At 44.5% G+C, this 19623-nt stretch overlaps 1 protein-coding gene across 1 annotated transcript in view; it reads left to right on the plus strand.

Annotated features, from left to right (window-relative positions):
- Window positions 1-11911: 11911 nt before the first annotated feature.
- SLC1A2 (solute carrier family 1 member 2) overlaps window positions 11912-19623 on the plus strand; it is a 145026-nt gene continuing 137314 nt past the window's right edge. Inside the window, exon 1 of the mRNA XM_012755408.3 lies at window positions 11912-12553. Within this exon, the coding sequence (XP_012610862.1) occupies window positions 12537-12553 (17 nt within the window). The 5' untranslated portion in view covers window positions 11912-12536. The remainder of the gene's footprint in view (window positions 12554-19623) is intronic.

The raw sequence follows: 19623 nt of genomic DNA on the forward strand, positions 1-19623 counted from the left end.
GTGCTTGCCCTCTGTTGTATTGTCCCAGTAGTACATGCAGAATTAGAAATCACGGTAAGTGCTAGGAAGGAAAACACAGCATGCTGCAAGAATATATAACAGAGGGGATTGATTTAATCTTCAGGGGATGGGGTACATAGTTTGCCTTCCTGCAGAGGTGATGGCTGAGTTGAGGAGTTAACTATTAGGGTGGGCAGTGAGGAAGAGCATTCCAGATTGAGGGAAGAATATGTGCAAACATCTTGAGAAGGGGGGCTTCTGGCATATTTGAGGAACATCTAGGAAAGTGGGAAGGCTTTAGGGAAAGCGTGAAGAGGAGAGAGGTGTGATGTGAGGTTGGACATGGGGTCACATGATGCAGGGCCACCTTGGAAGCTGGGAGAACCAGATGAGACGACACGGCCAGGGCCACACAGCGTATATGGATATACAGAACCCCATGAGTTCCTAGAATGTGCACTGGGAATTATTAATACTAGTAAGGTCATCAAGCCATCAAGTACAGCCCTTGACTTTGACTTTGGGTTGTTCTGTTATCTTAACCTGGGCATGAATGAAGACTTTGAGTCTCACTGCATTGACACAACTGCATGTTGTTTTAACAGAGAATTGTCTTAAATAAAGATGAGGCCGGGCGCTGTGGCTCACGCCTGTAATCCTAGCTCTTGGGAGGCCGAGGCGGGCAGATTGCTCAAGGTCAGGAGTTCAAAACCAGCCTGAGCAAGAGCGAGACCCCGTCTCTACTATAAATAGAAAGAAATTAATTGGCCAACTGATATATACATAAAAAATTAGCCGGGCATGGTGGCGCATGCCTGTAGTCCCAGCTACTCGGGAGGCTGAGGCAGAAGGATCACTCAAGCCCAGGAGTTTGAGGTTGCTGTGAGCTAGGCTGACGCCATGGCACTCACTCTAGCCTGGGCAACAAAGTGAGACTCTGTCTCAAATAAAAAAAAAAAAAAAAAAAAAAGATGAGATGGGTGAACAAAAGAAAGCAAAAAGCCAATGGAAGAGGCAAAGCAGTCAGGCACATATCTTTACTGCTGCCTTATTTTTTCTCCTTCTTTAGTATCCTGTGAAAATTTTGAGTGAAATACTTTGGATCCCTAGGGCTTGGGGAAGTTTATCTTTTCAGGGCTGTTGGAAAGACAAGGACATTTTGGAGTGGTTTGGTAGCAATTTGTGGTCCCTCTCTGCTTTTCTTGGCAGCAGGACTTGCTTTCCCTGGCAGGGCCCTGCCCGGATGTGCTGGTGAGGCCCAGCATTTTAAGGAAACTGTCTCAATGGCTGAGGTTTTTAGGGCTCACTTCACGTTTGTATTCAATTCACTGAGTGTTTATCCAGAGGCTTGGACTAGGTTTGAGGGAGAACTTTGCCAACAAAGAAAAAAAAAAAACACGTCAGCAGATAAAATTAAGGAATAGCATTCTCAGGTAAAGAATAAAATTCAGAACTGAATTCTTAGAGGAAAACACCCAGTGTTATGTTCCTGAACTCATAAGAAATCGTAATTTCTAGGAACAGGTAATTACACACAAAAGAAAAGGAAAGAACGCTCTTAATCCTTAAATGCTCCCAATTCAGGAAAAGTTGTTTATTTTCACTGGAAAGGGGAATAGGATGTTACAAACAAAACAGTATCCAGGTGCTAATAAATGACACCTCAGAGCGAATTGGGATGCCTTCCAATTACTGTAGTTATACAAAGGCATAATTTAGTTCTTCAGCTTTTGATTAAAAAAAAAAATCCTGATTCTGTAATCTCAATTTAGAACTAAATTACCTGGTTGCTCTCTCTCTCTCTCTCATTCTCTTATTAAGGAAAATAATTTTCTAAGAAAAATACTTTGGGGATTTGAGATATAGCCTCTCTCAGAAGTACCAAGTAATTTCATCAAGAAGTAAATAGAGAAAATAGAACAAGGATCTCATCGTTGGATTTTCTGAGGTCACAGGGCCTGGCTTGGGTCCTTGATTCAGTCCTTTATGCAAAACACTTTGCATTTAATCACAGGGAGCTGTTGTCAAGCAAAGAAATACCCCTGGAGATAAAAAATTTTCTCTTTCCTCTTGTTCATCATGAGGATGTCATTACAGAACAAAGGGAACGGGGAGACAGATGCATAGCCGGTAATCTTTGCCATGATTAAGAGAAACTGGGGATAGAAATTAAGATACCAGCAATCACTCTCAAAGATTATTCCCAATCTATACAGTATCAAGCTGCTCTAGTTCAAAACGTTATGGTTTTTATGGTGGGCATAAAGAATTTGTGCCACCCCCCTGACATTTAGCCTTAAGTCATCTTGCAGTAGAAATGCTGACGGCAGGAATGAATGATATGCTGAGAACTCACGATTCATCTTTTTCCACTGTCTCCTTTCCTCCTTCATCCATACTAAGTAAATGGAATGAATTCGCACTCTTTCTGTTGGAATTTATCAGTCAGTAAGCGTAGCTACCAAATGTTTCAGCCTCCCGACGCTCCTACCTAATGAGACAATTTCTGCCTGAAGAATGGATTATATTTAGACCAAGTCCTCGGTCTGAATTGAGATTTCTATAAAGTAACATCTCTTTTTTCATCAGCTGAGACAGTGAGGCAAAAATAGAACTCTCTCACTTCTCTTTTGCTAATGTGTGTTAACAAGAAAAGTGAATGAACTCCACTTGTGTCTTACGGCTGCAGACACCTTTGAGGTGGACGAGTCCCTTGGTTCCCTATTCGGTGACCTCAATCTGACAGACAGGGCTACAGGCAGGCTCGTCTGCAGCTGTGCCGGGTTGCTGCATGCAAAGCACTGCCGTGGATCTTCGGGGTGATGGGAGTGGCGTCAGTGAGGACGCCAACTTCATGAAGACGATAATAGCCACCACAGTGTGCCAGGAACTGCGCTAAGTGCTTTATGTGACATCGCCTCATTTAGTCGTCACCCAAGCCCAGTGGATGGGGACACTACTATGCCCATCGATACCCATAGGGGCAAGTGACTTACTCAAGGTCATTCAAACAGGGAAGAGGGAATGATGAGCTCAATTTGAATCTCACTGCTCCAAACATGGTTGAGACCGATGGTTCCCAGGTGGGTCTAATTCCGAAGGCTGCTGTAACTTCTGTGTCCACTGCAGCGTTCTTAATACAACGATCTGGTGCTGCCACTGTGAAAATTCTCCTTCGGTTAGTGGTTGTTCCAAACCTACCTTTGTTCCAAACCTTTCTAAAGCCTTTTCATTTTCAATTTAGTTTCAGGCTTCTCCAGTTTTCTCCCTTCCATGCTCTTGGCTTCAGAGCTAACGTTGTCAGGGAACAGTTTAGTACCTTTCCTCGGAAATGGGAACAGTATACAATAATTTTCATTCGTGTTTTTCATTCACCCTAAAAATATCTCAGATTTCTGAACATTAGCATACTCATATTGATCGTTTTACAAAAGAGCCCCTAATGTCCCATTTGTTTTATTTTTTAAAAAACATTACAGCGATTAGTGTTGTAGTCTTAATAGTTGGGTCAACGTTTTAAAGACAGATTCAGATCCACAGTTTATGATTCCTTGGTTGTTTAGGAAGGCAGAGGATGACATTTACTGTGTCCACATGATATGGCAAGCCCTGTAATATCTGCTTTATGGATATACTTTTTGAAGCTACAAGAACTATTTCCATTTCACAGATGAGGATGTGTAGGCAGAAAGCGATTAGGAGACCCACACAACGTTGTGTGCGGAAGAACTGGGATTCAAACACAGGCCTGCTTAACTCTGAAGCCCAGACTTGCTTTATCAGAAAAGCTTCCTAGAAACTCGGAAACGACAAACTGGTTCCCTGGGTGGTTCTGACTTTGTAAAGAACCACAAATATGTATGTCCCACTAATTAACTGACGGTGGATGGTTTTCCTTATTATGAAGTTCTGGAGATCATCGACAATCCTTTTTTAATAGAAATTTATGGGGTACACGTGAAATTTTGTTACATGTATATAATACATGGTGATCATCATGGTATTTAGGGTGTTCATCGCCAAAGTACAGTACATTTTTGTTAATTATAGTTACCCTACTCAGCAAGCAAACAAAACATTGAACTTAGTCCTTCTATTTTACTGAATGTTTATACCCTTTAACCCACTTCTCTTCCTCCTGCCCCACTCCTCATTTACCCTTTTCAGTCTCTGTTATCTATCTTCCCACTCTCTACTTCCATGGGATCAAATTTTTTAGCTGTCACATATAAGTGAGAAAATGTGATATTTGTCTTTTTGTTCCTGGCTTATTTTATTTAAGATAGTGTCTTCCAGTTCCATCCATGTTGCTACAAAAGACACCATTTAATTCTTTTTAATGGCTGAATAGTATTCCATTGTATATATACACTACATCTTCCTTATCTATTCTTTTGTTGATGGACACTTGGGTTGATTCTGTATTTTTGCTGTTGTCAATAATGCTGCAATAAACATGTGAGCTTATTTCAACATATATTGCAGGTATGCCGTTGGCATATTGATTTCTTTTCCTTTGGGTAGATACCTAGTAGTGGGATTACTAATTGAATGGTAATTCTATTGTTAGTTTTTGAGAAATATCCATAATGTTTTCCATAGTGGCTGTACTAGTGACATTGCCACCACTAGCATATGAGAGTTCCCTTTTCTCCACATCCTTGCCAACATCTGTTATTTTTTGCCTTTTTAATAAGAGCCATTCTGACTTAGATATCTTATTGTGGTTTTGATTTGCATTTCTCTGATAATTAGTGAGATCGAGCAGTTTTTCATCTACCCCTGGGCTGTTTGTATGTCTTCTTTTGAGAAATGTCTATCCATGTGCTTTGCCTACTTTTTAATGGGATTATTTATTTTTTTCCTGTTGAATTGTTTGAGTTCTTTGCATATTCTGGATATTAGTCCGCTGTTCAATGAATAGTTTACCAATATTTTCTCCCATACAACAGGTTGTGTTTTCATTCTATTGATTATTTCTTTTGTTGTGCAGAAGCTTTTTAGTTTAAGTTCCATTTATTATTGTTTTTGTTGCTTGCGCTTTTGAGGTCTTAGTCATAAATTCTTTGCCTAGACCAATGTCCAGGAGAGTTTTTCCTAGGTTTTCTTTTAGTATTTTTATAGTTTTGGGTCTTATGTTTAAGTCTTTAAATCATTTTTATTTGATTTCTGTATATGGTGAGAAATAGGGGTCCAGTTTCATTCTTCTTCATGTGGCTATCCAATTTTCCCGGCACCCTCGATTGAAGACAGTGTCCTTTCCCCAATGAAAGTTTTTGTTGGCTTTGTCAAAGATCAATTAGCTGATCTTCTAACTGGGACCCTGACTAATATAACCACTGACTATCTGTATAACCTGGGATAAATTCCTTAATCTCCTGGGGTAAATTCCTGAATCTCTCTTGGCCTTAGTTTTCTCTCTGTAAAATACAGGTAATAATACCTTCTGCAGAAGGTCATCTTAAGAATCAAATAAAGTTATACATATAAGGTGCAGTACACCATACACATAGTAAGCACTCAGTAAATGTTAAGATATGTAACTATGTAAGATAAGATATGTAAATATGTAAGTTTATTTCTGGGTTTTCTATTCTTTTCTAGTGGGCTACGTGTCTATTTAGCATCAATAATCTTAAAGAACAAAGCAGATGAAGCAGCAATTGCAATCAAATTCTCAGACATTACTAAATGATAGTCCCGTTTGTGGGGATAGCCCTTGGGTCACTTGGCTGTTGCCTTTGTCTAGGTCACTTTCTTCTGATAAACTTTGAATACTGCAACATTTCCTTGTTGTCCTCATGAGGGCGAATGGTTTTTATTCAGCAGCCTTTTATGGGAAAGCAGTGTAGGACAACTTTTTCTTTTCTATATTAAGAGTCGCCCCCTCCATCTCCCCAGTTTGGAGTTGCAGTAACCAATCTCAAGCAATCTGAAGGAGAGCCAAGACAGGGAATGAATTCCTTAGTAGAGCACAATAAGAGAAGGGAGAGTCTTGGTCTCTTCTTTGGTCTAACTAAGCTCTCCTTGGAGAAGAACATTGAGAATGATAGAATTTAGCACCAGAAACTTTGAAGCAATCTCATACCTTTTTCCATGATATAAATATACCTTCTTCTGATCTCTAGCAAATGGTCTGACCAAGTGTGGTTATCTGCTGGAACACTGTGTGATGGAGAGGTCCCACCTGTTATGGGGGCAACCTACTCCAATAATGATGACATTATTATCACTATAGGTTATATACCAGCAAGACTAAAAGCAAAGTTCTTCAGGAAGACTGCACTCAAACCCTGGCTTCATTCATTGGTCCTGTAGATCCATTCTCGATGTTTCTCCATCCTCTGTGCTTCTGAGGGAGGTTGAACAGCAAGACTACATATGAATTGTTGCAATGGACTCTCCTGCCTTCCAGCTTCCAGCTGGTTTTGGCCAATAGGGAGCCCTGGAGGGGAATAAAGGACAGAAGGGAAGTAGGGGTTGAGGTATTTATTCCCAGGTGCCCTTCCAGTGAGTTGCTATGGCTACAAAGGTCTCAGCTCCTGTCAGGTGGCCTTCTCCATATAGGATTCCCCTTTCAGTCCCAGTAACCTCCCTTTGGGCTTAGGGTGGGTAACTGTCCCTTACTGTTACCAGCCCAGGCAGTCCGAGCTATCCCTTAGAGTTTCCCTACACGTTTTCCATACCCTTCTAAATAGTCCCTTTATTTCACTTAACACAATTTCCTCAATTTGAATATACCATCTTCTAGGGACCCTGACTATTATAACCACTGTTTATATAACTGGGGTAAATTCCTTAATCTCCTGGGATAAATTCCTTAATCTCTCTTGGCCTCAGTTTTCTCCTCTGTAAAATGTGGGCAATAATATATTCTGTAGAAGGTCATCTTAAAATCAAGCAAGGTTATACATGTAAGTTACAGTACATTATACACATTCTAAGCACATCAGTAAATGATAAGATAATACTATGACTACCGCGAAGTTCCAGTTTACACACTACCTTAATCTCAACTATAGTAGCTCACTTCTTGTAGCTTGGGTTAGGTTTTAAGTCAACAATCAATAAGGCGAAAAGGAAAAAAAAATCTCTTATGGTCAGAATTCATTTTTAAAATCCCTTAAGTCACCTATCAGAGTATATATTGTACAATCGTTTTTGTATTCAGTCCTGTAGGGTAGTTCCTATTCACACTGAGGTTTGAGAACCCATGAGCTAGAATTAAGAAAGGTAAAATGTATATCCGAATGTCAGAGTATTACACGTATTCTGCTTTTCTCATAACTATGGAATCCCTAGGGGAGACTGAAAGATGCTAGCAAATTCAGAAGTGTTCCCACTAGCCTGCAGGGTTGGACTTGTTCTATTCTCATATCTTCTCTGTCAACTTGTAGCTAGCTAAGAGACCTGAACTTTGCTGTGAGGAGTCATTGGGGTCATACTCCAGGGCACACATTAAGTGGGGAGGCTAGGTTCTCAAGTGAGCTCAGTGGTAAATTAAACGGGGTGCAAGCTGCTGCTCCCACATATCTAGGATGGCTCTTTATTAAGCACACGGGATGTGCCAGGGTCACAGCTACGCATTTGCCATGTATCATCCCATTTAATCCTCATGACAACCTTGAGCTGGTCATTATTGTCATCTTCAGTTTCGAGATGAGGAAGCTAAGAACCTAAGGTGTGTAGGGGACTGACATATATTTTCCTAGTTTAAGAATTAAAGTTAGTGAGTAATGTACGTGTTCTGCCCAGAGTGTTTGAAAGTAATGTGTTCTGGACAGGCTCCCTGTGAAAAACCAAGTTGTTGCCTAGAGGCATAACAAAGGACCTGAGCTGCAACTAGCAAGAGCAGCCACACCCCACGGCATTCGGGGTCTGGAGGCCACATGATAAACACCCCATAAGATGGCTGGTTAGTCAATGATGGGTAAGACTCCTCAAGGGAGGGGCGACCTAAGCCAGGCACAGCCTCCGGGGTTCAGCCGAAGATCTTAGGGGGTCACCCTAAGAGAAACTGGGGATGAGAAATGCCCCCTGTGGCTCACCTTGCCCATCCTTGCTAATCTCAGTCCTTTATCTATGCCTAGTGCCTAGAGCAACCACCTGGAGATTCTGAGTCAGGGGATATCTGCTTCCCTAAGGGTACGCATTCTGGAATTTATGGCTATTGTTGCCACGCCTGGGTGGTTGTGTACAAGGAACTAACTTTAATCTTTTAGAGTATAAAAATAAAACTGACCAGGTGTATTACTACTCAAGTCAACCGTTTGTATGTATGTCTGCGTTTTTCTTTGTGTTCTGCGTTTGTGTTTTGTGCTCTGTGTTCATCCTCCGTCCTGTAAACGGGCCATGACAAAGGTGCCTAGACTGAGGTGACATAGAGTGTAATATATGGCAGGGGTCGTATTTAATGCAGGTCTGCCTGACCCAGAGCTGAGCACTGATCCTGCACAGTGGCAGTGCCATGTGGTGGCTTGTCCTCAATGCTCTATGTATTTGTGACATAAGAAGAAGGCTCTATGTTTTCATAGCTTCTCATATTGGTTGTCTAGAATAACACATATGTGTTTGCCTGGAAAGATTTTCATTCCCTGTATTTGAAGACAAGAGGATCAGCCTGTATCATATCTTCCCTAGTTTTTGTTTGTTTTTCTTTCCAAAGGTTAAACACGGCAGTTTTCCCTGACTACTTCTCACAGCCTTATTTCCCATCTTGTTGAACCACCTCTAGTCCAGTGGTTCCTGACTCTGGCTACACACAGGGGACTCAATCACCTGGGGAAGTTTTTAAAAGAGATTCAAGTCAGGGCCTCCTGGATTGATGGACCAGAAATTTCTGGAAGGTGAACTGAACATTTTTATTTTCTAAAAAACTCTCTCAGAACATTTTAAGGAACAGCCAGTGTAAAAATCACTGCTCCAGTTTGCTTAAAAAGTGAAGGATTGGTGTGAACATTGGCAGAGGCTCTCTGGCATGAAGAAAGAGAACCGATTTCTTCAAGCTATAATGATTATTGGACAGCATTATCTGTGGCATAGTCCACGTGACTTAAGAGACCTGGTCTCCCAGGGCAGCTGAATGCAAATGTCTCTCAAGTGTAGGATGGCATGTCAGGGTTTATAGACACAGTGGCAAACTAGAATGACGATTCCCATCGAATCCAGCCATGCTCAATGGTTCACCTGAAATCCCTCAGGTCTTGAACATTGAAAACATAATTGAGTGTTTTTCAATTGGAAGTTTTAAGAAGTGAAAAACAGCTCTATCCCTTGTTCTCCTTTTTTGCTTTGTGTTCATACACCAGCAGGTGCCTTGCTCTTGCAGTGAGTGCTAATGAATGGTGCAGCTCAGCCCTCCACGCATGTGTGCAGATATGGAGGGATTATGCTGGAGTACTTCATTCATGCTGATGGTAAGGGGGGGTCCTAACAACAGAGTAGTGCTGCTGGGATCATTAATATTTAGGCCTGGGAGAGATGGCCCTGCCTTGTTCTTTAGCTACCACCTCAGCAGAGAGGGAAACAAAATCCCTAAATTGTGCAGTTAGAAAATTAGACTGCGAATGTTGTCTATGTGACAACTTAAGATACAAAGTCAGGCCGGGCGCAGTGGCTCACGCCTGTAATCCTAGCTCTTGGGAGGCCGAGGCGGGCGGATTGCTCAAGGTCAGGAGTTCAAAACCAGCCTGAGCAAGAGCGAGACCCCGTCTCTACTATAAATAGAAAGAAATTAATTGGCCAACTAATATATATATATATAAAATTAGCCGGGCATGGTGGCGCATGCCTGTAGTCCCAGCTACTTGGGAGGCTGAGGCAGGAGGGTCCCTTGAGCCCAGGAGATTGAGGTTGCTGTGAGCTAGGCTGACGCCATGGCACTCACTCTAGCCTGGACAACAAAGCGAGACTGTCTCAAAAAAAAAAAAAAAAAAAAAAAAGAAGATACAGAGTCACACACCTACCCTTGACAAGTATTAATAGAAGAGAGTGTCAAACATCATATCAATGTGTAAGAAAGTAGTTTTTTAAATCTACAATTTTTTTTAAAACACATTTGCCAGATTACACAAAAACTAGATTTTTTAGAAGAGCAGAGTACCCAAAACTCAAATGCCCAAGGATGGAGAGATGGTTAAGGCTTTTTTTTTTTTTTAATGAGTGGTTCTGAAGGTTCTTAGGATGAGTAAGATACAGATCTGATTAATTCAATGGGGCAGACAGGAAGGAGGGAGGAGGAAAGAAGAGGGGAGAGATGGAGAAAGGCCTGGATGGAGGAAGATGTTTGGACTCAGATTTTGGAAAGGGGGGTGAAGGAAGGAGGTTATCAGAAATTTACTTTTTAAGCTTATATAATCCCCCCCTTCTTTTTCTTGTTATTTCTCTCATGTGCCTATTTATCCTTGGACGTTTTGCCCAAAACTATTTTTCAAGGACCATTAGAATTAAACTGAACTTTTTTTTTTTTTTTGACAATTTACTGGATGCCAGACTCCAGTTTAGGAGCTTCGCATATCTTTTTAATTTCCTTTAGTTCTCTTAGCACTGCGAGGTGAGAGATGATACTCCCATTTTGCAGACGGCATGAAGCGAAGTTGAGGAATTGCCCCAGATTACTCTGCTGGAAGAGGGTAAAGAACTCCAGCCTCCCGATACGGGCGCCTGGCATTTAACCACCCCAGTCCTGCTGGGACTCGGCTCCTCGGGCACCATCCCTGGACCGGCTCCGCGAGTTTCCACGTGGCCGGCCGCGTTCCTTCGCTGACATTCAGCACAGCGGGCCGGAGAGCGCCTCTGGGGGAAGGAGACTGAAGGGGCGGGTGCCTAGGAACACGGCCAGAGACCTCGCCCCACGCCCCACGCATGTTGGTCCCAAGAAACAGGCGCGCCCCGCTGACATCGCCCAGGCGCGTCTATACTTTGCAAATCTTTTTCTCACGAGAGCCTGTTTAATTCTCACCGCGGCCCTGCAAAGGGGATTATTTTGGGTCCCATTGTCCAGACGCGTAAAGCGAGGCTTTGCCTTCCCCGCGGTCACAGGGTCGGCAGGTGGTGGAGCCGTAGGTGTTTGCCGTGTCCCCGCGATAATAAAAGCTGCACGGGGTTCGACATTATTATGCAAAGCCGGCCGGGAGGCTTGGACTCTCCCTTGCACGAGCCCATCTGTCTCCGCGCGCCACCCCCGGGACTCGGAAGCCTGCGGGGAGCAGAGCCGGGTGGGTGGAGACGCGTCCCCGGCCGCTCGCCCGGGCCAACTCCGCGCGCCTTCCCGACCTGCGCCCCCGAGGCCGACCGCTCTCGGCTTAAAAAAAAAAAACAAACGCAAAAAACCCACCACCTCCCTTACACCCCTCCCGCCGCCCCCAGGGAGCTGCATTAATATTAATCTCCATGAATAATTGAAGTGAAGGCCGGAGATTTATTCGGGCTTCCGCGGGGGAGGGCGCGCAGCTGGGACGCGTTTCGGCCGCGCCACCGCGTCTTTCAGCCGCCGGGTTCCGCGGGGCCCGGACCCAGACGTGGGAGGATGGGGTGGGTGTGCCCGCCTGTGAGCTCGGGGGTGAGTGTGAGCTGAAGCGGATGTGCCGGGGGGAGGCGAGCGCCCGAGGCTGCTCCAGGGAGGCGGGGACGGAGGGGCATCCTGGGTCTCCACGCCGTCGCCTGCGCTTCACCCCGCGCGAGGTGACTCGGGGCCACGCCGACTTGAGAGGAAACAATAGCGACTCCTCAGTTCCTGGGCTCCTGCCACCGGCTGCCCAGGCCTTCCCGGACGAGCGGCGGGGCCTCTTTTCTTATTCGGCTAATTTATGGCTAGAGGCTGGGGGAGGGACGACAGAGGAGGGACCGCGCCTGGGGATGGGGGGCGGGGGGCGGCGGTTAAAGGAGTCGCTCGAGGCGGCGGCGCGGGTGATGTCAGCTCTCGACGAAAATAGCGAGGGATCGCCTGCAAATCCCCAGCTCCGGCGGGGCTAAACCTTGCAATCCCTCCCCGGCCGGCTCCCAGCCAGGGCGCAGCGGCCTCCACCGCCTCCCCCGGCGCGCACACACCCGCACACGCGCGCACGCACGCTCACACTCCCCCGCACACACACTCACCGTCCTCCCCCTGCCACCACTCTCCGTGCCCGCCGCTCGTCGCACCCGCGATCCCCAAAGCAAAGCACAGGTGGCAGCGGCGGCGGCGGCGGCGGCAGAGACGCATTGCCGGAGTGCGCCCTCCTACAGCCCCGGGCGCAGCGCTCTCTCGGGGAAGCCACCCTCTGCGCCCCCGAGTTCCCAGCCAAGCGCCACCCCAGCCGGCGGAGGGGAGCGCGGGTCGCGCGCCGCGGAGAGCCGGGACGCGGATTAGCGCCCGCAGGAGCCTCTTGCGCCCGTTGAGGCGCTAAAGGGCTTACCCGGGAGGGGGGTGGAAGGGCGGGGAGAGGCTCCCCCTTAAATACCGCTCCCGGCCACACTTGCGCTCACCCCGGCACCCGCTCGCTCCCTCGCCCGCCGCTGCCGGAGAGCGCCGAAGAGGAGGGGGCGTTCCCTAGACCATGGCATCCACGGAAGGGTGAGGGGGCTTTTCTCGGTACCCGCGGGGAAGCCGGGCCTGCGCGCGGGGTGGTGGCCCCCCTGTCTGGGATGGGGACTGAGAGACGTCGCCACCGGGCCTCGGAGACGGCGACGGAGCGGTGGCTAGCCTGGGGGTGGGATGGTGCGGAGGGGATTGAATTTCTTTGGTGGAGCTTGCTGCTTAACCCTTTGGAAGATGCGAGAGACGGAGGGTGGTTTTATTTTATTTAAAGGGGTAAGGTACGCTGGAGACGTGAAAAAGAGTGTGAAGAAGAAATTCTCTGGAGGTTACTTTTGAGATTTCAAAACAATAAGGGATTAGGCACGGTGTGAGCAGACTCTGGCCGGGAAGCAGCGCCTGGAGCGGCGAGCGCGGCTCCGGCTGGAAGGTGGGGACCGGCCGGGAATGAATGAGCCCGGGCCAGGCTGGGGCGGGGCGAGGACCGGCGCGCGCGGCCTGGAGCGCCAGTTTGCAGGGTCGCCAGGGAGATCCTGGGCCCGCTCGCGTCGCTCCTTGTCCCGGGATGGCGGAATCTCCCTGGCCAGCTCTAAGGAAGCGCGGAAGAGATTTGGGTGCTTCCCGGGAGGAGGCGGGAAACGTGGTTTTGGGCAAGGGCAGGAGTCCGCAGACTCTGGCGGGTGTAGCGTTGGCTTCCCTATTTTGCCTGCGGCCCTGGAGTCGTCTCCTGCCTCCTGAGAGCGCAGTTGACTCGGAGAAAACTCCCAGCGATAAATAAAGACAGCTGTGGTCGTTAGGAAGAGGGCGATGGGGATGCAAGAGGCAAAAGGAGTCCCTGAACCAATATCTCCCAGGAAACTTTTCTGGCTTGGTAGAGCCTGTGTGGCAATTGAAAGACTGGTTCGGGAGCTCGGCTTTTTGGTTAATTCTTAAAATTGCACTGGCCACTTGCAAAAGACCCCAGGATCCATGTTATGTGAAACGCAAATACCAGGGGCTCCTCTGGGCTCAAGTGGAGAGTCCTTGGTGCTGACCCTTTCCAGTTTCTTTTGATGCATTTTACCAGCTCTGCAGGCTTGTTTTAGGGAAATGGGTCTGCAAGCAGGAGTGAGGAGCTGTGTCCAAAGCCAGATCTCTAGACTCCAGCCTCTGACAACGGGAAAATATTTCTAAAACTGTCTCTCTGTGTCCAGGAGAAGGAACCCTGGAGTCCTTCCAGAGAGCTCTGGCATCTTGTCACAGCACGAAATTTCTTTTCTCTTTTTGTCCTAGCAGTTCAGCAGTATGGACCTTTTAGATTATTTCTTCTCTAAAAGGATGCGCCAGAAAGACACCTGTGCACAAGGAGGGTGGTACCTTTTGCTAAAACGGATCGCTAGAAATAAATATTAAGATCCCATATGCCTCAACATCAGTGCCTTCCCTTGTTTAATTTAGAAGGCTTCCATAGTAGCAAAGATATAGAGGCATTTCTGGGTCCCTTCAGGGCCCTTCTAGATGTACCCTGCTTGTGAAGGCTAGATTGGAAGACATCTGTGAAAAAGATGGATGATGATACTCTTTCAAATCCTGTGTCCAACTTGCTCCCTATTTTGAAGACCAGACAGAGGAGGGAGAGGTTAAGACAGCCACAAAAATCCCCAGACTAAGTATGTTTATCTCACCTTTGTCCTCAAAGAGACAAAGAGAGCTGCCAAATGATTTGACATTAAATATAATGCAGAAGTGATTTTCAGCATTCCAATTAATGCCATCTTTGTGCACTGTGCATGGTTAAGAAAAGATTGGCCGAAGGAACTTGAATTTAAGAGATGAAAGAATTGGAAAAATTTGGAAGGCTGGGAAACAAATATAGAAAGATCTTATGACCCATCATTGTTTAACAACAGGAACTGATGTACACGCGACATTCTCAAAAGTGCTGGTCTTTCCTTTATTCCTCTCTTCTTTCCTTTTGTCTTTTCTTCCAGGAACATTTACTGAGTACTTAGTGGGTAGAACTACCAGTACTACTGTACCAGAACTACCAGTACTTACTGGGTAGAACATGTAAGGCACTCTGGGGGACACAGAGATATAAACAGTCTAGGAGTCGGGCTTATAGACATTTAGCCCCAGCTGATGACTTTTATTAGTAAATTGTTCATGTGGGTTGGTGCAATTCTCTTGCCTGTTCTGATATCTTTGGTTAATGTGGCTTATAAAGGAAAATTCACTAAGACTCCTGGGGCTGGTTTCTTTTGTTAGCCTTTGCCCTCTAACAATATTGAAACTGTTTCCTTGAAGCATACATTGCTGAGGAGGAAGCAAAAATAGCAATGTAGTTATATACTTCCAATTTATGTATTTTCAGTTCAACTCTGTTTGATCCAGAATGTTTGGGGAATGGGGTAATATGGCAAACCAACCATTCTGGATAACATTTCTTCAGTGATGTCATTACCATCAACAACATATGTTGATTACCAATTTTTAAAGAATTATTAGAAGCAATAGTGACGTCTTGTGTTTGTTTAGCACTCCACTTTCAAAGCTCATTTGGGTACATCATCACATTTGATTCTTCCAATAAGTCTGTGAAGCAGGCAGTCCAATGAAAATAGACTTTAAATATAAAATTATATATATAGAATATAATGTCATCTTTCCAGGAAGATTCCAGGACTTGGCAAAGCTTTGAGGTTATCATCTGGATATATCAGTTATCATTGAAGAGCGTGCTAGGCATGGTTGGTGCAAAAGATTATTGGCTTTCTCTCAAAACTTTGGCATATATATCCTGCAAATTGCCTTTTGGAATATTCTTTTTATAATCTGTGCACTTGGTCTTTGCTTTTGCAGAGCAGACCCAACCATTGTCTGGTTACTTGAGGGTTTTGATTATTTGGAATTGGGATTATTAGCATCCAGTGTCTATAAAAATCAACAGTGGACTCTCTGGTAGTTCCCAGGCCTTAAGAGGTATTTTCCTACAAAGCAAGGTCTAATTTGGTAGTTGAACATTCTCTTTTTCTGATTTTCCCTGTCATGGCTAGAATTACTGAGATGGCTTTTAGGTCCCTGATCCAAATTGGAAAGAGATTATAAGTAGTTGGTGGCAGACAGGCTAGTGTCTGTTATTGACTGGGTCACCGTGGAGTGTCCAAATGGTGAGGAGGCAGGCATTTTAGAAATATGTTCCTGGAGGTGGCTAGGTCACCCCATAAGCCAGCGACTCAAGGCAATTTGTTTTCTGATCAGCTCTCAGGAGCCAAGGGGTCAGGGCGAAAGCCAACCACGAGGGCTTGGGTTTCAGTTTGACTTAGAGAGCAAGTGAAACAGAAAACTGCTGACAGCAGAAAAACCTTGGCAGAGGAGACCCCCTGAATTTATTATTTCAAGCAAACAAAAGCAAAACATAACAGTTGCCTTCTGCCTCTCCCGTTGGGAATGAAGTTGAGGTCAGTCGGTGGAGCAGACTTATTGGAAAGTGGGTAGAGGCCAAGGCGCCTGGGGTCTAGAAGGGTTTGCATATTGCATGCCTTAGGCTTCGCTGGAATTTTCATTTCTCATTTTCCAGAATATAGAAATTGGCATCCTTGGGTAAAATAGATGTTAGTAGAGCTATGAGAAAGCTATTTTATGTTTACTAAGACAGTCTCTCATGAGTAATTGGAAGCTTAATTCTGAAGAAATAATTTCTAAATCCAAATGAAACTTGGGAAGCAGAAATGCCGGGTTATGAAAAAGCAAAAAATAGGTTTGTTCATCAGTATCTGTGGCCCCTTCTCTTTCTCTTTTATGCAACACGATTAGGTGTTGTCTCTGTTGACTTTGGCTTTAATGGATGTGTTAGACAAGGAAAAGTCCTTAACAGATGATTCTTCAGCTGAAGAAACAAGCAATATATAACAGCTAGGTGTGAGATTTCTGGGTCAGTGTGCCATCAATCCTACAGTTCCAGGATTGCAAAACCTTTTCATATTTCGCTGCTCAAGGTTGATTTCAATGAAAATCCCCCTTCCCCACCCTCCTCCATGGCTGTTTCACACAATGCCTGGATGTCTGTTTTCCCCCTTTAAAGGCAAACTAGATTGTTTCTCATATTGAAATTTCCTCCATTGGACTGGCTTGTCTCTCGGAATCAACTGAATCTACTCTTCGTTTCAATTGCCTGCTTTAATCATTTTTAATCTAATAAAACACCAACAATCTTGCAACTTCTAGCAATAGTAGGCAGAAGCATCATTCTTGAGATAAAATTTTAGTTTTGTTTGCATTTTCAGAACTTGTCCTCGCAGTCTGAAAAAAAAATCTAACAAATGCCAGACACTGCCTTGCTTTCAGCCTTTGCTTCCATGCCCTTAACAGCTTGTTGGGGGCAGGCGGCATGCTTCATAGAAAGGGTTTTAGAATCCAGATTACGGCAAATCTCTTTATTTACCGGGATCCTGAGCTATTCTCTCCTCCCTCTGCCCACCCTTCACCCTGCAACTCTCCAAGTGCCAAGTCCTTGGAATGAATTAATTAAAGGAGTGTTTAAAAATATCTCATTGCTCCATCTCCACGTACTCCATCATTGATTGGAGGCAGATGGGCTGCATATTTGTCGGTAGAATAGAAAAGGACTAGCATCTCGTTATAAATCTGTCTGGTTTTAAATGATGTCAGAAAAGACAATGGGCCAGCAGTATTAAAGGAGAGTAAAGGATAGATCTTGAAAATTTCGAAAAGAATACCTCACTTTATTAGTGCTTTGTTTTATTTTTAATGTTGTTTGTCAACTGTGTTGATATTTATTTATTTTTCATTCATTTATTTATTTAACATCTCATTTAGATAAGCAGATATGACCGCTATTTGCTGAACTGCCGTCTGGTGTTTTTGGCTATCTCAGCAGCTGCTTTGGATTATAGACTCATTGAGCAAGGACTGTCCTTTAAAAACACAACAGAAAGGAATGAACTCCATTTTGGCAGCTGGACTTGACCTGTGTCAGTCCGGGTCCTCTCTGGGATACACGACGGCAAATGTTAAAGACCTTGAATGAAGTCCTTAGGGACAAGGAGGGAGACATTGTCCCCGCACTCCCCTGTATATGAGAAGCTTCATTTAAATCACAGACAGTACTTTCTTCTGTTATGTTTGGTCAGGAGGGCCATCTGTCACTTGCTGTTCGTAATCTGGCACAGGACTTTCGGTCATGTGGCCCTGCCGTCCTGGGTTCCCAGCCACTGTGCTCTCAGGAGCACAAAGCTGGTGACAAAGTTGGAAGCGGCACTGAGACCTGTCTGCCTCCCAGCCTCATGTGCTTTGAGCAGCATTGGAAATGAGGAGCCCGGTGCCTTGGACTGTAGGTGGACCCCAGGCATATTCTTTTTGTCTCCCAGAGGATTTTCAACATGTTTTAATTATTTGCCTATACTTAAAAATATTTGCCTATACTTAAAAATATTAAAAAATTATTTGCCTATACTTAAAAAATATTGCCTATACTTAAAAAAAATCCTAATTCTGGCCTCTCTTAAAAATTGGGAGACCTGATGACAAAGAACCTGCCCTTTTGTCTTGGTACTGAGTAATTACAGCCCAGCATTGTTTTAATCACTTCAACATGTGTTAATTTATTTCATCCCCACAACAATATGATACAGCAGGGGTAATCGTTAGCCCCATTTTACAGGTGTAGAAACTGAGTCATAGAGTGATTAAGTAATTTGCCTAGGATTTCACAGCTAGTGAGTGGCAAAGCCAGGCCTTAATCCCAGGCAACCTATCTCTGAGACCAATATCTCTTAGTCCATCAGGGCAGGGGTTAGCTGGGGCTGAGAAATGGCTGTCTCCTGAGACAAGGCCTGTGCTTTTCAGGTTGGGCACAGTCTTTTCTGGGACCATGTCACTCATGTCACCTGCTTGATCTCTTACCTCTCCAAGGCAGCTATGGAGAGACTGAGAACTTGGATTCCATCTTCTTAGGATATACCATTGTGTTGTGGTTTGGGATTGGAAAAATTATTCAAAATCTCATTTCTGTGTAATGAGAGGTAATTCAAACTACTTTTTTTTTTTTTAAACTCCTTAGCCACTTCTTGTTATTTCCTTCAACTTTGCTCTGGATTGTTCTTAATGGAGAGTTCTTTTGTGATTAATGGTTGTCAGGAAGCCCATAGCATTGTCTCACCTAGAGCCTGTGCATTGACACAGTCCAGGCACGACTACTGGGTCCCATCCTTTGTAATATTGAGCCTTGGGTATGTGCTTCTTAGTGGCAAATGTAGCTGAGCATTTAGCAGTCCCTAGAACTTATTTTTTCTTTTGCAATCTTCAAGTGTGGCTGTTTGGGGTTGTGACTTAACTTAATGCTCTTTCCTGAAACAGCTATCTTCCCTGTCCTTCTAGAAGTGGAGCTGATGTTTATTTTGCAACAAATGCTAACAGTGATGACCTAGGGATGCCTTTTGAATCGAGGAAGAAATCTTTCAGAGGCTATATTTCTGTAAGAGTGGCACAGTTTGCTCATCATCCGACAGATGGCAGTAAATGTCAGCACTTTGTCCAGACTGGTGGCTTGACTCCTTTTGGAAGCCCTTCAGTCCTTTGGGAATCCCAATTCCCAGAGCATTCCATTCTCTTTTGGTTAAAATAAGTTTCCCCACCAAATATATGGTTTGCTAATAGTGAGACAATTGCAGTGTATTAGCAGCGTTCATAGAGATGACCATAAACAAATATAAATAGGACTGTTCATTTGAACTTATTCCACGTGTATGTGACTCTATATATACATGCCTTCATTAAATCCTTGAAAAACTGTGGAATATAATGTTCATTTTACAGATGGAGAAACTGAAACTTAGAGAAGTTTTGATTTTATGCTATTACTGAGTTTATTGCTTTTCTGTCACCCAATTCTACTGTGTTTCATGTTATCCATATTTTGCAGTTATTCTACATTTCCTTAAAATTTTACAAACTCTCCCTTTGTTTTTTGTTTTTGTTTCTGTTTTGTTGCTCCAATGGGTGTCTCCGATCATTTTGATCAGGGAAAGCAAGATAACAACAATGACAAAAAAGTATTTAAGAATCTTCAATTCTTAAAGAATCTTTAAAAGTTTAAGAGGCAATGCCTA

Source organism: Microcebus murinus, chromosome 4 (assembly GCF_040939455.1).
Source record: "Microcebus murinus isolate Inina chromosome 4, M.murinus_Inina_mat1.0, whole genome shotgun sequence".
In the NCBI taxonomy this organism is placed as follows: Eukaryota; Metazoa; Chordata; class Mammalia; order Primates; family Cheirogaleidae; genus Microcebus; species Microcebus murinus.